Source organism: Ranitomeya variabilis, chromosome 1 (genome assembly GCF_051348905.1).
Source record: "Ranitomeya variabilis isolate aRanVar5 chromosome 1, aRanVar5.hap1, whole genome shotgun sequence".
NCBI classification, from domain to species: domain Eukaryota; kingdom Metazoa; phylum Chordata; class Amphibia; order Anura; family Dendrobatidae; genus Ranitomeya; species Ranitomeya variabilis.
This window is the reverse complement of record NC_135232.1, coordinates 1,009,315,513-1,009,334,978: the sequence shown is the minus strand read 5'-3', so window position 1 is coordinate 1,009,334,978 and position 19,466 is coordinate 1,009,315,513. Positions and strand designations below refer to the sequence as shown.

At 43.7% G+C, this 19,466-nt stretch overlaps 1 protein-coding gene across 2 annotated transcripts; it reads left to right on the top strand.

Moving 5' to 3' along the window:
* Positions 1–5,403, top strand: LOC143792984 (uncharacterized). 2 transcript variants are annotated; one of them, XM_077279518.1, is made up of 4 exons: positions 1–362; positions 500–1,457; positions 3,812–3,860; positions 4,960–5,403. In XM_077279518.1, the coding sequence occupies exons 2-3, from the start codon at positions 732–734 to the stop codon at positions 3,818–3,820; spliced, it is 735 nt and encodes a 244-aa protein (XP_077135633.1). In that variant the 5' UTR covers positions 1–362; positions 500–731; the 3' UTR covers positions 3,821–3,860; positions 4,960–5,403. The 2 variants fall into 2 exon arrangements, with proteins under 2 accessions (XP_077135633.1, XP_077135635.1); XM_077279520.1 differs by having other exon boundaries at positions 1–1,457; positions 5,304–5,403.
* The last annotated feature ends 14,063 nt before the right edge of the window (positions 5,404–19,466 follow it).

The window sequence follows — 19,466 nt, the reverse complement described above, 5'->3', positions numbered from 1 at the left end:
GATGGTCACACTTCAAAGTCACCACTCATCATGGTGACCTTATGCTGTATTCCAGCACTTATTCTCAATTTTGGCAGCTTGATATCTGTACATACCTTCACGTACTATCTGATGTTTCGTCACATACGTTATGCATCTGTGTTCTTGTGTTTTAGGCAGCTCACCCCGCATGATCCTGGGGCATTGTCACCAATTAATTCCCTACTCTGGCGGGCCTCCACCCAGGCCTAAGCATGATGATCTTGTCGTTTATCCGTTCATCAACACATTCACAGCCCGCTGTATCCCCACTATGAAACTCACTACTCACGGCTCACCAAATCAGGATTCACCAAGTCCGTCACCATTGTTGTTGTGTTTTGGTAAATCTACCAGTGATGTTTAGTTTTTTGTGCCATATATTTCTAATGGGAATGCATTTGTAACCTCAATGTGCATCATGCTTTCTGCAATTTGTCTCTAAAAAATCTCTTGTTATTTTTGTATATGTATATTGCAGTGTTCAAAAATCCTGTCTGATGAAGGTCCTATGTTGGGACCGAAAACGTTCATGTTGAACTGGATGCACTGAATAAATCATGTTTTACTTCACCACAAAATTCTCCTGAGTGCCAAGTATATTATTGCCTATGTACCACGGGTTGGATACCTAACTTGAGCACCTCCCAGATACCCAGAGTGCCGTGCTTTACTACACTACATATTGAATCCGTTCACGAGCACCTAGGACGATGTCAAGTGAAACCTTCTCCTTTAACGCAACAGAAGCGGCGGACATTCTCTCCAAAGTAACCGCTCCAAGCGACTTCCTACAAATCCCTACGAAAGAGTTAAAGAATCGTGATCTGGAACGTGAGTCCAGAAGAGCAGTCAACTTAGAACTGCATATCGTCACTATAGCTGAGTACCTCCGAGTCCAAAGGATCCCACGGGGCCTACGGGTCTCGCTTCAACCGACCTTCTTCAGGGAAGATAAAGATTACTGCACCAAGTTTGAACATATCCTGAACAAATGTTCAGCAGATCTAATGACTCTAACTCTGTCCTACCTCCAAAAGAACCTGGAAACGGTGAACAATCAAATAAGTGCCATAGAAAACCAACTGATCAGTACCATGCCCCAGGAAGAGTTCCAGGAACTCAAACTGAAGAATCAAGATCTCTTGAAGTCACACAGAATGGAAGTAGAAAAGAGGAAAAGGTCAAAATTTTTACGGGACACCGAGGACTACCTACAGAACCGGGTCTATCAGTGGCGAGATACTCGCCATTCTTCCAGACGACACAGCTCTTTAAGTTCATCTGGTTCTATCGACAGCAGACCTGGCACTTCAAACTCTTCCACTTTCCACTCTTCTTCTTTTTTAGGGCACAATCGTGGCCGCCAAAGGGGAAAACGAGGCGGGGGGGCCAATGCCGCCGGGGAAACCAGAAACCAGATGGCGACACGCTCGCAGGTAAGGACCTCCCGCTGGTAGTTAACATCTCTTCAAAAATCCTGGACACACATCAGTTGGCTGTACTCCAGAAAGGTTTATCCTTCTGCCCAATGTACAAGTTCAACTCGTTCGAACTCAATATGGACCTACAGAGGTTTTTCCGGAACCTCAGATTGCGTGTCCACTTTTCGGAATTGCCTCCTGCATTGAATCTTTCAAGGCAGGACAAGACCTCACTTGAACTTCACGATCTGGGGCTACGAACCCGCAGTGAGTACATGCCTCCACGATCCAACCCACCAGTGGAAACTTTCGTTTCCCTCGTTGAAAGAGACATTCATAACCTGACTCGCGATATGGACCGGGGGAAGTTCCGGTTCCAGACTAATCTTTCACTTTCAGAGAAACTCTCGTTGGAGCAACTAGCGTCAGATAAGTCTCTCATAATCAAACCAGCTGACAAGGGTGGGGCGACAGTTATCATGGACAGGACTGACTACCTTGAGGAGGTCACTAGACAATTAAATGACACCACGGTTTATAAAGTTATACCCCATAATCCCCTGAACCGACTGATCCAACAAATTGCACCGATTATAGACTTTCATTTTCAAACTGGTACTATCGACAGCAAAATGAGGGAATTCCTTATCAAAAAAGATCCCATCACTCCTATTTTTTACATTTTGCCTAAAATTCATAAACGATTAAACAAACCACCGGGCAGGCCCATTGTGTCCTTGACCGACTCTGTCTTGTCACCTCTATCCATGGTGCTTGAAAAGATTTTGACACCGCTAATCAAAACCACACGTTCCTTTGTGTTGGACACCAATGACTTCATACAGGTCATTAGGTCCTTAGGCCCCATAACCCCGTCCTCCCTACTAATCACCTGGGACGTTAACAGTCTGTACACGTCAATAGTACATGAGAAAGGCCTGGCAGCCACGGACAGACTCTTGCGTGAGAATAAAGTAGACATCAAAATACGTCATCTCTGTGCTGACCTTCTAGGTTTAGTACTTAAAGAAAATTACTTCATGTGGCAGGACACTTTCTATGCCCAACAACAAGGCACTGCAATGGGCGCGAACGTAGCGCCCCCCTATGCCGTGGCCTACATGGCAGCCTTTGAGAACGATTACGTGTACGATCATACCCTCTTTAAAGACCACTGTAGGGTGTGGCGGAGATACATCGACGACATATTCTGTATCTGGGATGGCCCCATTGAGTCACTCCTTTCCTTTGACCAACACATCAATAACATCTGGCCCGAACTTAAATTCTCTAGACATCATGACACACACAGAATTAGCTTTCTGGACACCCTGGTATATAAGGAAAGAGACGGCACCCTAGCAATTGACTTGTTCACCAAACCAACTGATCGCAATGGCCTCCTTCACTTCACGAGCTGCCACCCACCCTCAGTTAAGAACTCCATTCCGAAATCACAGTTTCATAGGATAGAGAGAATTGTCTCTGACAGGGAAATCAAAAAAATCAGACTCACCGAAATGGAACAGAAGTTCATCAAGAGGGGGTACCCTCGGGGAGTTCTAACAGAGGCTAAAAGAAACCTTTCCAACACTAGACCAATAGACGATCAGAAAAGGATTCCTTTTGTCTCCACCTTCCATCCGTTTTCCGGTTTAGTGCAGTCAACCATTAGAAGACATTGGAATATCCTAAAAAGTAGTTACCCCAATATCCCGGAATTCAGTAAGCCCTTTCTCTCATGTTTCAAACGGGCAAGGAATCTTAAAGACAAACTGGTGAAGGCAGACATCGGTTCAAGCACAGTGGTCCCCAGACAAACTTTTCTTCAAACCCAAAGACAGGGCACGTTCCCCTGCTTGAATTGTCTTCAATGCAGTAACATACAGAAGGGCCCCTGTGTCTTTCACCCACAAACTGGGAAGGCGATTCCCATAAGAGGGTTCTACACCTGTGAATCCACGTTTGTGGTATACCTCATAAAGTGCCCATGTGGTTTGGCATATGTGGGGGAGACCACCCAAATGGTGAGGGATAGAGTGGCTCAACACAAGTCCACGATCCGTTGCAATAAGACTCACCTTCCCCTCCCACATCATTTTTCCGAGAAAAATCACAGCATTGCTCAACTACGTTTCCAGGTTCTGGAACAAATTGCTGTCCCTAGAAGGGGCCAGAACCGTATTAAAATGCTCCAGAAAAGAGAAGCATTCTGGATCTACACGTTGCAGACTTTAGAACCCAAGGGACTGAATAGGGACTACGACGTCTCAGCTTTTTTGTAAAATTACTGTGAAGATTGTACTGTAAATTCGGCTATGTTTATCATGCTGTACTGATTTTATTTTCCTTGTTTTATATCCTCACAGAACCGTTAGCTGCACTTCTAGGCACCGAGCACCATCCATTCTTCACATGGTACAGTATATCTAAGTCATGCCATAGTAATATAGAGTATTAATATTGTCTCTATATTAAAATTATGTGACCGCCCGTTCTGGATCCCCCTGGGGTTCAGACGGTTTAAAACCCCTAAAAACTCCTTAAGTCTACATGGGGTCCCATTATGTTATCAACCTGTGACTAACAATCCCCCTTTTGGACGCAAAACTCTCTCATACGGTAGCTTTATTAATACTCCGGCTCTCCTATATTGTAACATCCTATAGTCGCAACACATAGAACAAATTGGCTCTGCATTTGCGCCCTGTATGCCCCTTGTGACAGCCACTGGTCCGGCGCATGCGCGCCCGGCACCTGTCACGTGACGCCGATGACGCAGCGGGTCAGCTGACCCCCTGCCGACGAGCATTTAACCCGGAAGTACCGCTGGTAAGCCAGCTTCTCCGGGAGGGCTCCCTGCAGCACGGCACTTCCGAATCGCAGCAGCACCAGGTATGGCGACGCTAGGCTATCTCGTCGGTCCCCCTGTCTTCTGGTTTATACATCCAGGACTCCTCATTTATTTGATACTACCTTTTTCCCTGCAGCGCTCCCCACATCAGCGAGTATCTCGCCTGTCCACAGCGCTTCCTCATTTTTTCTGCTAAAGGTAATGTGTCCTTGCATCTAGCACACGCCATGGGTCATCATTAATACCTCCTGGTATTTACCCTCATTTATACTTCCTGGCAATTACCCTCACTGGTCATGTGTGATTCTCCTTATTGTTATAGGCCGTACTATACCTCCTGGACCCGGTCTGATATTAGAACCACGTGTGGGCCCATTCAGACACGTTGTGTAGTCCAGGTACTTATACCACACTATATATATGTGTGGGGGGACATCTCTCGCCTACCCTCCTCACATCATCAGGGGTTCGATAGCCACACCGCTCACTACAACCCTTAGGCAGCTCAGATGGTCACACTTCAAAGTCACCACTCATCATGGTGACCTTATGCTGTATTCCAGCACTTATTCTCAATTTTGGCAGCTTGATATCTGTACATACCTTCACGTACTATCTGATGTTTCGTCACATACGTTATGCATCTGTGTTCTTGTGTTTTAGGCAGCTCACCCCGCATGATCCTGGGGCATTGTCACCAATTAATTCCCTACTCTGGCGGGCCTCCACCCAGGCCTAAGCATGATGATCTTGTCGTTTATCCGTTCATCAACACATTCACAGCCCGCTGTATCCCCACTATGAAACTCACTACTCACGGCTCACCAAATCAGGATTCACCAAGTCCGTCACCATTGTTGTTGTGTTTTGGTAAATCTACCAGTGATGTTTAGTTTTTTGTGCCATATATTTCTAATGGGAATGCATTTGTAACCTCAATGTGCATCATGCTTTCTGCAATTTGTCTCTAAAAAATCTCTTGTTATTTTTGTATATGTATATTGCAGTGTTCAAAAATCCTGTCTGATGAAGGTCCTATGTTGGGACCGAAAACGTTCATGTTGAACTGGATGCACTGAATAAATCATGTTTTACTTCACCACAAAATTCTCCTGAGTGCCAAGTATATTATTGCCTAAAAAATGATGATAATTACAATAAAAATGAATCTGTCTAAGTTTATTCAGCTTTAAAAAATTCATGGACAACTTAATTTTGTTTTTACGAATAGAACAAAAGGGTGCCCTATTTATTTATTTATACCCAAGCAAGGACTACAATAGTTTAAATAAATTCAAAGGCAAGGAACGCAACAGCCATTTTGTAGCGGATATGGATAGTACATGAGGCCATAACAACCTTTGTCTTAGCAATTGGGATAGTGAAAGACCACTAAAAAACATTAAAGGGAACTTGTCACCAGAACTAATGCTATTAACCTGCAGATATGTGGTTAATCTGCAGGTTAATAGCGTTATTAACCTGCCCGGCACCTGCATACACTGACTCAATGCAGAGCCAGTGTCAGTCAGGGCCGGGAGCAGGGTTACAGTGGCCACTCTGTATTTTCAGAGCGGTGATTGAACCAGCAGCGCCCCCGCCTCCATGACTGAAACCATATGCTGGCTGGTAGAATAAAGTTCAGGCACTGGATAGCATAATAATGCTATAAACCTGTAGATTAACCCCATATCTGCAGGATAATAGTGTTATTTCTGGTGACAGGTCCCCTTTAAACATTATAGTGTGTGACAGCACACCAGTGAAATACAGTTACCACCTGCCTACCTATAGCTATGAATGTTGCAATCGCTTTGACATTAATACAGTTGTGTTTGAGCTAAAAAAATTTTAATGAGTTGGATACAGTCATAAGAGAAATCCATAAGTATTATACAGGGTATTTGAATGTGATTAACTCCTATATGAAAATGTATTATACATCTGTTTTCAGGGCACAATTTAGTGCCTCTGAAATTCAGCTGTGCAGAGGTGGTGTAGAGTAAAAAATACAATTTTTAGTTGCTAATACTGTGCTCATAGTGCACCATCTGAGCAACATGACTGGAAAAAGCAAGGTAGTGGTGGAAGGGGAATTAGGCTCGATGTTCACAGTCTAAATCGGGTAGGTGGTGAAATTGATGCCACTTTATTGGTGTCTGCCACTAATTTTTTGAAATGTGTACATTCTTGGTTGGGTGTCCATTTGATGGGTTAGCTGTAGTGGAAGATGCGTTGGTCCCTATTATACTATTTCTGCTGTTTTGAAATTGGTGTCTACTATTGTTTGTTGGTGTCTACAACAAATTTTTGGAAACATGTGCATTCGTGGTTGGGTGTACATCTGCTGGATTGGCTGTAGTGGAAGAGATGTCGCTCCCCATTATACTATTTACTCTTGTGAAATTGATGACACTTTGGTGATGTCTGCCACTAATTGTTTGAAATGTGAGCATTCATGGTTGGGTGTCCAACTGTCCATCTGCTGAGTTGGCTGTAGTGAAAGACCTGTTGGTCCCTGTTATACTATTTCTACTGTGGCTAAATTGATGCCACTTTGTTGGTGTCTGCCACTAATATTTGGAAATGTGAACAATCCTGGTTGGATGTCCATCTGCTGGGTTGGCTGTAGTAGAAGATTTGTCGGTCCCTATTATACTATTTCTACTGTGGTGAAATTGATGTCACTTTGTCTGCCAATACATTTTTGGAAATGTGTAGACTCCTGGTTGAGTCTCCTTCATGTGTGTTGCCTGTAGCAGTTGGCTTCCGAGACCGGCAGTCCTCCACTCTTATAGAGTCAACTACCCGTGTTACCATTCTTACATTTTTCTGATAATCGTAATCTATGAAACTGATATTTGTGCCATCTGAGTGTGGCTGAGCATCAACTTCAAACATTATTTTATAACTTATATAGCGCCAATAATTCAACATTTGCTTTACAGACATTTACAGACATTACTGCTGCTGTCACTCTTGAAACTCACAATTGAAATTTAATATCTGTATGTCTTTGGAGTGTGGGTACAACAATAAGTACTGGGAAGAAACCCTTGCATACATGGTTAGAACATACAAATTGTTTGCAGATGCTGTCCTTGGTGGGGTGGGAATATAGGACTCCAGCGCTGCAAGGCTGCTAATGATTTTGTGTTAACAACTCAACGTTTCTGTGGTTGGAAGTATATTACTGTGATGCAAACTGTGTGCGTCACTGCTGTCTTGGTGAAAACCACTGTCAAGATTTTCTTCAAGCATATTTCTGATACTGCAGAATGGGAGCATTCCTTTCTCAGGGGAGGAGGCAACTGGCAAAATGTACATTTGTATCATGGATAGAACACATTGGCACCCAGAAGTCAGCACTATTTCAAATAATAACTATACAGGTAACAATCATGTTGCAGATAGTGCTGAAAGAAGGCACACATGGGTCAGTCTCTTTCATGAGGTCTAACTCCACAGTGTGCTGGTGGTGGGAAAACATAACAGATAACATGTTTTTTTAGATTCTTGCCAATCTGAAAAAAAGACCCAAGCTAGACAACTGCAGAACCGCAAACGTTGCTGTCCACTGCCAGAGTTGAGCCTCAGGATGCATTGGTTCTCGTGGTTGCATAACTCTGTGTCTATGTAACCTCCTCATTTTCCACCTCCTCCTCTGCTGAGCTACTAAGCTGCATGCCTCTGTGTTTACACCAAGTGTGATCTACTACCTCATCATCACTCTCTCTGTTCTCCCACTCCTTGCCCTGAGAGTCACCCTCCTCCTCTTCCTGCCTAGACAGCACAGTACAGTCTGCAGGCACCTCAAATATCTGAATCTCATCACAAATGGATCACCTTCACCCAACAGGGTTAATGTCTGTTGAAGAGGGTTTAGTTTATGTTCGTCCAGCCCTAGATCAAATTCAGAAAAAATTTGGCCATCGGTGCAGATGATTTCCTCCTCTTGACTCTGTGAATCTTTAGAGCAGACCTCTGATGCCCATGTGTTATGACCCCAATGGCGAGGGTCTCAGAGGAACGTGGAAATCTGCAGAATACAAAAATCCAGCTCATAGGGCAGTGGTAACTGGGTTGACCATATATCTACTCCTAACGCCAACACTAGAAGTAGCCGGGGATCATTCCTACGTTGATTCTAGATGACACGCGCCAGCCGGAGAATCTAGCTACCCCTAGTAGAGGAAAACAAAGACCTTTCTTGCCTCCAGAGAAGGGGACCCCAAAGCTGGATAGAAGCCCCCCACAAATAATGACGGTGAGGTAAGAGGAAATGACAAACACAGAAATGAACCAGGTTTAGCACAGAGAGGCCCGCTTACTGATAGCAGAATAAAGAAAGGTAACTTATATGGTCAACAAAAACCCTATTAAAATCCACACTGGAAATTCAAGAACCCCCGAACCGTCTAACGGTCCGGGGGGAGAACACCAGCCCCCCTAGAGCTTCCAGCAAAGGTCAGGATATAGATTTGGAACAAGCTGGACAAAAATACAAAACCAAAACAAAAAGCAAAAAGCAAAAGGCAGACTTAGCTGATATAACTGGAACCAGGATCAGTAGACAAGAGCACAGCAGACTAGCTCTGATAACTACGTTGCCAGGCATTGAACTGAAGGTCCAGGGAGCTTATATAGCAACACCCCTAACTAACGACCCAGGTGCGGATAAAAGGAATGACAGAAAAACCAGAGTCAAAAAACTAGTAACCACTAGAGGGAGCAAAAAGCAAATTCACAACACCCATGTAAAAGAATGTGTGAACAGCTCTGCAGAATGGCCCATTTGTGGTTCCTCACAGTCAGTTGGGCGCTTTTTGGAGAGTTGTGATGTGGGGGAAAAAGGTTAATTGGGTTGCCACCACTGAGGACTGCACTCTGTGTGATGTTAAGGTAGAGGAAGAGGAGCAGAGGCCACTTGATGCAGTGCTTGCCATCTACTGGAGCACATGTTCTTTCTGGCCCTCATCTTCAAAGCGTACCGTTGTACGGCAGCCAAAGAAAGGGAGTGGATTTGTCCATCCAGTAACACAAGTTGTAAAAATGCTCCACAAATTCTGACTGCAGCAAAACAAACTGACTTCTCATCCCTCATATCATACCTGTCTCACAACCCTAAACAACTATTCAGTAATTTTAATTTTTTCCTTCATCCACCAGTTCCCCCTCCCTCTCCTCTCATCTCAGCTGAATACTTTGCCTCACCACCTGTGAACTTGCCACAATAACGTCCCACCTCATTCCAAACTTTACCACAGTCTTCATTACAAGCATAACCCACCTCTTCAACCTATCACTAACAACCAGTGTCTTCCATCCTGATTGAAACATACCTCGATCACACGCATCCTTAAAAAGCCCACCCTTGACTCATCCTTTGTGTCTACCTATCATCCCATATCATTTCTTCTCTATGCCACCAACTACTGGAACAACATGTCCATTTTAAACTGTCCTCCCACCTCTCCTCTTGCTCCCTCTTTGACCGCTTGCAATCTGACTTCAGACCGCACCATTCCACTGAAACTGCCCTGACTAAAGTCACCAATGAGCTACTAACTGCCAAAAGAAAGTGAATCAAGTTTGTCCTCCTCTTTCTCCTGGACCTGACATGTCTTTGACACAGTGAACCATTCCCTCTTATTATAAACATTCTTATCTGTTGACATTACAGACTTGGCCCTTTGTTGGCTCTCCTAGTACCTAACAGACAGGACATTCAGTGTCTCCTACTCACACACCACCTCCTCATCTCACCCCCTATGTGTCGGTATCCACCAAGGTTCAGTTATAGGAAAGGGAACTACGATTAGAGGGCGCACTTGCATGCTCTCTCCCTCTTAAAGGGACTGCCTGCATCAACCTAAGGTATAAACAAACCATAGATGGACGACACATTCTATTTAAGGCTTCTCCTTCAATACGGAGGTGCCTGAGCTACGTTGTTAGTTTGCCTTGCATGTTTGCTAGTTGTCAAGTTTCCCAGGTCCATCTGTCTGCTTGTCTACCCTGTACCCATCTGATCTTACCTGTCTGTGCCTATCTGCTCGCAACTGTCTGTACTCTTCTGTCCATCAGCAAGTCCGGATCGCGCCTGCCAGCACCCATATGTCTAACACCCAATCCAGCCTGCAACTGCCAGCGCTTTTCTGTTCCTCAGCCGGTCCCATCTGCACCCGTGGTTCCAGAGTCCCTACTGTGCCTTCCTGCATTTTTCATTTCTCCTTTGGGCCTTAGCAGCTTACCCGCTGTAGGGGGTCAGCTGCCATATTCTGTAGGTCAGCCATGGAGTAGCACCTGGTGCCACCTCATTGTACCTCCTTGTGTCACATTTTTTGCTTGCTGCCACTTGTCCGAGTAGGGATCTGGTAGACCACCTAGTTATACCACTTCCAGGCTTTCAGAGGGATATGGAACAGTGATTTTACCACCTTGTCTGTTAGAGTCTTCATCTTCTGGGTTGGCTGTAGTGGAAGTGTTTTGAACAGCTGACATGTGCCCACAATAGGCGCGGGCAGAATTGCGATCTGCCCATGCCTATTAACTAGTTAAATGCCGCTGTCAAACGCAGACAGCGGCATTTAACTACCGCATCCGGCTGGGCGGCCGGAAATGACGGCATCGCCGACCCCGTCACATGATCGGAGGTCAGCGATGCTTCATTATTGTAACCATAGAGGTCCTTGAGACCTCTATGGTTACTGATCGCCGGCAGCTGTGAGCGCCACCCTGTGGTCGGCGCTCACAGCACACCTGATTTTCTGCTGCATAGCAGCGAACAGCAGATCACTGCTATGTAGCAGAGGCGATCATGCTGTTCCTGCTTCTAGCCTCCCATGGAGGCTATTGAAGCATGGCAAAAGTAAAAAAAAAAGTTAAAAAAAATTTGAAAAAAATAAAAAAAATATAAAAATTTAAATCATCCCCTTTCGCCCCAATCAAAATAAATCAATTAAAAAAAAAATCAAACCTACACATATTTGGTATCGCCGCGTTCAGAATCGCCCAATATATCAAAAAGAAAAAGCATTAACCTGATCGCTAAACAGCGTAGCGATAAAAAAATTCGAAATGCTAGAATTACGTTTTTTTGGTCACCGCGACATTGCATTAAAATGCAATAACGGGCGATCAAAAGAACGTATCTGCACCAAAATGCTATCATTAAAAACGCCAGCTCGGCACGCAAAAAATAAGCCCTCAACCGACCCCAGATCATGAAAAATGCAGATGCTACGAGTATCGGAAAATGGCGCAATTTTTTTTTTTCTTAGCAAAGTTTGGAATTTTTTTTCACCACTTAGGTAAAAAATAACCTAGTCATGTTAGGAGTCTATGAACTCGTAGTGACCTGGAGAACCATAGTGGCAGGTCAGTTTTAGCATTTAGTGAACCTAGCAAAAAAGCCAAACAAAAAACCAGTGTGGGACTGCACTTTTTTTTGCAATTACACTGCACTTGGAATTTTTTTCCCATTTTCTAGTACATGACATGCTAAAACCAATGATGTCGTTCAAAAGTACAACTTGTCCCGCAACAAATAAGCCCTCACATGGCCAAATTGATGGAAAAATAAAAAAGTTATGGCTCTGGGAAGGAGGGGAGTGAAAAACGAATGCGGAAAAATGAAAAATCCCAAGGTCATGAAGGGGTTAAATTTTTTGACAATGGCAGTCTAGAAAACTGATATTTATGCCACCTGAGTGTGGCTCAGCCTGAAAGCAGGTAGAGGTAGTGCATGTGGTTTCAGGGCTCCCAGCAAGGAGCCCTTCACCAATCCCTTACCCACCTCATCTTACTGTGACATTCAATTGAAAGCTGTAAATGCTGTCCAAGACCCCGATACCTCATGCCTGGCTGATTGCTGCAGTGCCATGCTAATATCTGTACTGTGGGTGAATTGAGGCCACTTTCCTGGTGTCTGTCCCTCATTTGATGTGTTTTGGAAGAATTTGGGGCTGTTCTAAGGTGTTGTGAATGCGTTTGTTTTTGCCTCTCATTGACGTGAATGGCGTTCAGCTATGTTCAGCGAATATTCAACAAATTAATTGGCGAATACTGCAAATTTGGCGAACTTAATCCGAACTGAACATTGAAATATTCGCTCATCTCTATTTGTGGTAAAAAAATACTCACTACTACCATAGATTCTTTGAAAGGTGCAGTTTACAAACTTGTGTCACTTGTGGGGGTTCTTTAAATGTAACAATGTATCCTCAAGCAATTCTAGCTAAAACAGTGCTCCTTCCACTCCAAGCTCTGCCTAGCGCCCAAGCAGTCGTTTTCCAACAAATGTGGGGTATCGGCGTTATCAGAATAAAATTGCCACTAAAAATTTCGGCATCAATTTTCTTGTTTTCCCCTTGTGAAAATGAAAAATAAATTTGGGCTAAAACGAGATTTTTTTGTGGGAAAAGTGTGATTTTTTATTTTCACGGCTCAACATCATATAATTCTGTGAAGCACCTGAGGGTTAAAGGTGCACTGCTGACAACACATCTAGATAAATTGCTTGAGAGGTCAAGTTTGCAAAATGGGGTAATTGGTGGGGTATTTCCATTGTTTAGGTGCCTCAGGTGCTCTCCAAACTCGAAATGGCAACTGCTATCGATTCCAGTTAATTTTGTATTTCAAAAGCAAATGGTGCGTCTTTTCTTCCAAGCCCAGCCGTGTGCCCAAGGAGTAGTTTTCTTCCACATATGCCACATATGTGACATTGGTGTACTCAGGAGAAATTATACAACAAATTTTTGGAGTCAATTTTTTCTTGTTACCCTTGAGAAAATAAAAAATGTTAGCTAAAATAACATTTTTGTGGGAAAAAAATGTGCTTTCTAATTTTTACAGCTCAACATTATAACAATTTGTGAAGCCCATGTAGGTTTCAAAGTGCTCACCGCACATATATATGAGTTTCCTTAGGGATCTAGTTTCTAAAGTGGGGTAACTTGTGGGGATTTCCCCTGTTTAGGCACATCAGGAGCCCTAAAAACATGACATGGCATCGCATTCCAAAACGATTCCCTTCTGAGCCCTGCCATGCACCCAAACAGTAGTTTTCCACTACATATGGGGTATTGGTGTATTCAGGAGAAATCGCACATCAAATTTTATGGAACATTTTCTCCTGTTAGCCTTGTGAATATGAAAAATTTGGGGCGAAAGTAACATTTTTATGGAGAAAAGTTAAATGTTCATTTTTTCCTTCCACATTCCAATAATTCATGTGAAGCCTCTGAAGGGTTAATAAACTTCTTGAATATGGTTTTTAGCACTTTGTAGTGTGCAGTTTTTTAGAATGGTGTCTGTTTTTAGTATTTTCTGTCATATAGGACTATCAAAGTCACTTCAAATGTGACATGGTGCTTAAAAAAATGGTTTTGTAAATTTTATGGAAAAATGAGAAATTGCTGATCAACTTTTAACCCTCATAACTAGATAAAACAAAAAAATTATGTTTACAAAATTGTACTGATGAAAAACCACAAAAAAGATGATACAATAGCCAATATTTAGAAAATATTAATATAAACTTTATTAGCACACATTAAAAACTCCATCGCACCAAATTGGAACAGAGAGTGAAAACCGGCACAACAATGCGCTCCGTGTGATACATGGGTGACTGACACACTCACCCGGCGCCACAGCCGGACAAACACCTGGTATCAATATGTATATGTTAGCCCTCTATATGTAACGCACCAGTAACTATAGCCATTGCTTACTCCATACATAATGCGAAATGCTAGTTACTTCTGCTATTTACTGGCGCAGTAGACAGGGCACACCTGCTTCTCTTTACCCAATAATTCCTAAAAGCGACCATATAATAAATAAATGTTACCTATGCCGCAGGGATACCAAGGTGAGGCTGTAGTCCGGGCGAGAGCGTCTGCCCCGACGCACGTTTCGGACCTATACCTTTTTCAAGGGGCCTAGTTTACACTGTTCACTGCCCGCCTTAAGTAGTATACCGATAATGTGTATGGTGACCACGCCACCGGAAGTTGCTCACCCGACCCGGAAATGATGCGCCACGTCGCCGAGGCAACCGCAGCAACAGCAAGCACCGGAGTCACATGAAGACACGGTAACGTGACCTAGCCTCCACGTATAGACTCCGATAACCCGCAGCCACCGCGGCGCCCAGGCGACGAGTGCGTACAGGGCAAGGATTGCAAAACCTATTACTTGCATACCACATACCCAATCTGCACCGTAACCACAAGAAACGAGCACCACATGAATTAAAAAACCAGGTAATGTAGAGACAACATAGTATATATGGTACACAATATAAGAACATACTTGCATATCTGTCACTCAGGGACAATATTGTTTATCAATATAAAGAAAAATACCATAGCCCAATATGCACATACACTCACCGGCCACTTTATTAGGTACACCTGTCCAACTTCTTGTTAACACTTAATTTCTAATCAGCCAATCACATGGCGGCAACTCAGTGCATTTAGGCATGTAGACATGGTCAAGACAATCTCCTGCAGTTCAAACCGAGCATCAGTATGGGGAAGAAAGGTGATTTGAGTGCCTTTGAACGTGGCATGGTTGTTGGTGCCAGAAGGGCTGGTCTGAGTATTTCAGAAACTGCTGATCTACTGGGATTTTCACGCACAACCATCTCTAGGGTTTACAGAGAATGGTCCGAAAAAGAAAAAAAATCCAGTGAGCGGCAGTTCTGTGGGCGGAAATGCCTTGTTGATGCCAGAGGTCAGAGGAGAATGGGCAGACTGGTTCGAGCTGATAGAAAGGCAACAGTGACTCAAATCGCCACCCGTTACAACCAAGGTAGGCCTAAGAGCATCTCTGAACACACAGTGCGTCGAACTTTGAGGCAGATGGGCTACAGCAGCAGAAGACCACACCGGGTACCACTCCTTTCAGCTAAGAACAGGAAACTGAGGCTACAATTTGTACAAGCTCATCGAAATTGGACAGTAGAAGATTGGAAAAACGTTGCTTGGTCTGATGAGTCTCAATTTCTGCTGCGACATTCGGATGGTAGGGTCAGAATTTGGCGTAAACAACATGAAAGCATGGATCCATCATGCCTTGTATGGAGCATCTTTGGGATGTGCAGCCGACAAATCTGCGGCAACTGTGTGATGCCATCATGTCAATATAGACCAAAATCTCTGAGGAATGCTTCCAGCACCTTGTTGAATCTATGCCACGAAGAATTGAGGCAGTTCTGAAGGCAAAAGGGGGTCCAACCCGTTACTAGCATGGTGTACCTAATAAAGTGGCCGGTGAGTGTATATATAGCATAGTATTCAACAATAGTAGATTTATGATGTTATTTCTTCTTGCATCCATATAGATAATTTCCCGCGATTAACATGTGCCAGTACATCCATCGCTCCATGTACCTATCAATAGGATCCACAATGTCTCCACAAATACCTGTGGCTAAAATAAAATATAAAAACAAATTAAAATATGCACACACAGAGCGCATTATGCACCGATTATAGCACAGAGAGTGGAGATTAGAGAAATGGGGTATAGCTCAAATTCTCATTGAGCCCAGATGGATGGACTGTGCCCAATGTCCATATCCACCTGGACTCTAATTGAGCCAACCTCTTGAACATTCCTCCACCCCGAATATTACCATCCAGCATATCGATGCCCCTAAACCGCAGCTGTCTACTATCACACCCGTGGGACCTGTAGAAGTGTTTGGGGATCGTTTTCAGTAGTGTCACGTCATCTGCCGTGGCTGCTGCTTCGATCCCCAACACATGCTCACGAATCCTTATCTTAAGCTGTCTAGTCGTCATCCCCACGTAGATCATATCACATGGGCAGACAGCGTAATAAATTACGTTTCTACTGGTACACGTAATGTTTGTTTTAATTTTAAATTCCCTAGAGCCATCTTGATTTTTAAATGAATCTATTCGATCCATATTCATGCAGGCCACACAATGGCCACATGGGGCACTACCGTGGCGTCTTTTTATCCGGTCAAGGAATGTGGTTGTTGGCCCACCCGTGTAATGACTACGAACTAATTGGTCCCGTAAATTTTTTGATCTCCTGGCTGTAATAACAGCTCTATCCGGAACAAATCTCGCAATCACCGGGTCGGCCTTCAAGATGTGCCAAGACTTGTCAAGAATTTTCCTCATTTTCGGAAAATGTGAGTGGAAATTGGTGACAAATCTTACATCTCCACATTCCTTAGGTTGGCGTGTCCCATATAATAAATCATTTCTGGAGGACCCTTTAGCACGGTTGTAGGCTTTTTTAATCATACGATTGCTGAAACCCCGCTCCCTCAGGCGTTGTTTTAAATCTTCCGCCTGTTTATAAAAATCACTCTCTGTGGAGCAGAGTCTCCGCAATCGCAAAAATTGTCCGGTGGGGACAGACTGGATCATGTGTCTCGGATGAGAGGAGGTGGCGTGCAACAGCATATTTGTGGAGGTGGGCTTGCGGAAGATGTCCGTCTGTATCTCACCCCTATTATCTTTTTTCAATGTGACATCTAGAAACTCTATCACAGAATTGTCACACTTATAGGTGATGAAGATATTTTGGTCATTGTCATTTAATGACTTCATTAATACATGAAGATCATCAATTGATCCCTGCCAGATCAGCAAAATGTCGTCAATGTACCGCGTCCAAGATAGGACGCGGCACATTGGCGACGGCTGATCAGGCAAGATGAGGTCTCTCTCCCACAGCCCCAGGAACAGATTGGCATATGCCGGGGCGAAGGAAGCCCCCATTGCTGTTCCCTGGAGCTGCAGGAAGAAAGACCCCTTAAACACAAAGAAATTGTGAGTCAATGTGAAGTTCAATAAATCAATGACCAATTCTCTAATATCACCTGGTAAGTTAGACATAGTTAAAAAGAATTTCACAGCACGGACACCGTCAGCATGCCTGATACTGGTGTAGAGGGACTCGACGTCCCCCATCACCAGCACCATATCGTCCTCCAAAAAGAGGCCATCAACCCGCCTCAACAGTTCTCCTGGGTCTTTCAAAAAAGATGGCAAACCTTCGACTAGCGGTTGAAGTTTAGAATCTATCCATCTATTTATATGTTCAAGATAGTTCCCTCGCCCTGAGATAATGGGGCGACCGGGAGGCGTACGTGCGTCCTTATGTAATTTAGGTAGCAAGTAGAAAGTGGGAACAACAGGATCAGATACAATTAAAGCATCAGCCAAATCTTTTGTTATTGTTCCCACCTCTCTTGCCCCAGCAACAATAGATTTCAACTGTGAGGAATAAGCGGACAAGGGGTTGAACGTGAGTTTTTTATAACATGTGGCATTGTCTAATTGGCGAAATGCCTCTTTTTCATACAAGATCTTAGGCCACACCACCATGTTCCCCCCCTTGTCCGCCGGTTTAAAAACCACATCAGTTAAATTTTTAAGGACACCTAGCCGCTCCCGTTCACCCCTGGTGAGATTATCATTATAGATATACTGTGGTATCTCACACAGTTCTTTACTAACAATCTGTACAAATAAATCAACATTTGGACATGTTGCCAACGGGGGAAACTTCTTGGACTTTGAACGTATGGATACAGGGATCTTACCTCCCTCTGTCGTGTTATGTTCAACCGCTAGTTCTTCAAGAGTTCGTAAAGCTATTTGTTCTTCTTCTGTAGGGAACAATTTTAATAGGTTGCCATCAAAAAAATGCTTTTTGAAAATTAATGAGTGAGCAAACAGATGTAGGTCCTTTATTGCCAAAAAGGTATCAAAGGGTGCGGCAGGTGAAAAAGAAAAACCCCTTTCCAAAAGTGCCAGATCTACATCTGTGAACTCATGTGTGCTCAAATTAATTACCTTATTTCCATAGCGAGTAGACACAGGAGAAAAGTTTGTTCTTCTATACGGATGGAACGTGTGTTCCCTTTGATTACGCCTCGTCTGTCCAGACCCAGACGCCATTGACACCTCTGAACCATCTGACATATCGCTTATAGAAGAAACGGAAGAGTGTGAGATAGTATGCTTCAACTGATGGCCTCCTTGGATCACTTTCCTCCACAAATATACATGATTGCTCTCATAGTCCCGACGGTCCCGATTTAATTTATTCAATTGAGTGGTTTGGATTTTTTTAACCACTGTTTCTAAGATCTTATCCGTCTGACCATGAAAGGCTTTCACTTTTTCAGTCATATTAGACATACAGAGTTCATCTTCTGTAGTCTTAATTGACATGTCCAATTGGGTGATTAACTTCCCATTATGTTTGCTCAATAGCTGCATGAGCGTTTTAGAACAGGTGTTGCACGCCTCCTCCCATCCGGACACAAAACCACAGTCCTCCACCGGAAACGTAGGGATAACACGTACTCTCAACCCTCTAGGTATCATATTTTTACTCAGGTATTTCTCCAGAAATGTACGGTTCCACCATAATTTAGTTCTTTTTATTATCATCTTCTGTAGGACCAATACTTGCTCATCCCATCTCCCCTCACCACTCTGCTGGATGTTGGACCCCTCTCCCCCAAACACTTGGTCGATGTGTGACAGCCAAGTCTTCTCCTTGGCTTGAAAGTCCATGTCAAATCCGAATCCTGTGCTAATAAAGTTTATATTAATATTTTCTAAATATTGGCTATTGTATCATCTTTTTTGTGGTTTTTCATTTATGGTTTATGATGATGGGTCTGATAGTCCTAGCAGACACATGATGTGGGTAAATATATGGCAGGTAATTTGGATCATGTGTCTCTGTCATCTTTGCTTTATATGGTTTAATGTTGCTGTGTTTTGCACAGGATTCGGATTTGACATGGACTTTCAAGCCAAGGAGAAGACTTGGCTGTCACACATTGACCAAGTGTTTGGGGGAGAGGGGTCCAACATCCAGCAGAGTGGTGAGGGGAGATGGGATGAGCAAGTATTGGTCCTACAGAAGATGATAATAAAAAGAACTAAATTATGGTGGAACCGTACATTTCTGGAGAAATACCTGAGTAAAAATATGATACCTAGAGGGTTGAGAGTACGTGTTATCCCAACGTTTCCGGTGGAGGACTGTGGTTTTGTGTCCGGATGGGAGGAGGCGTGCAACACCTGTTCTAAAACGCTCATGCAGCTATTGAGCGAACATAATGGGAAGTTAATCACCCAATTGGACATGTC

Bases quoted from the DNA above. Each gene is read 5' to 3' on its own strand.
- LOC143792984 (XM_077279518.1), top strand. From the start codon at position 732: ATGTCAAGTGAAACCTTCTCCTTTAACGCAACAGAAGCGGCGGACATT.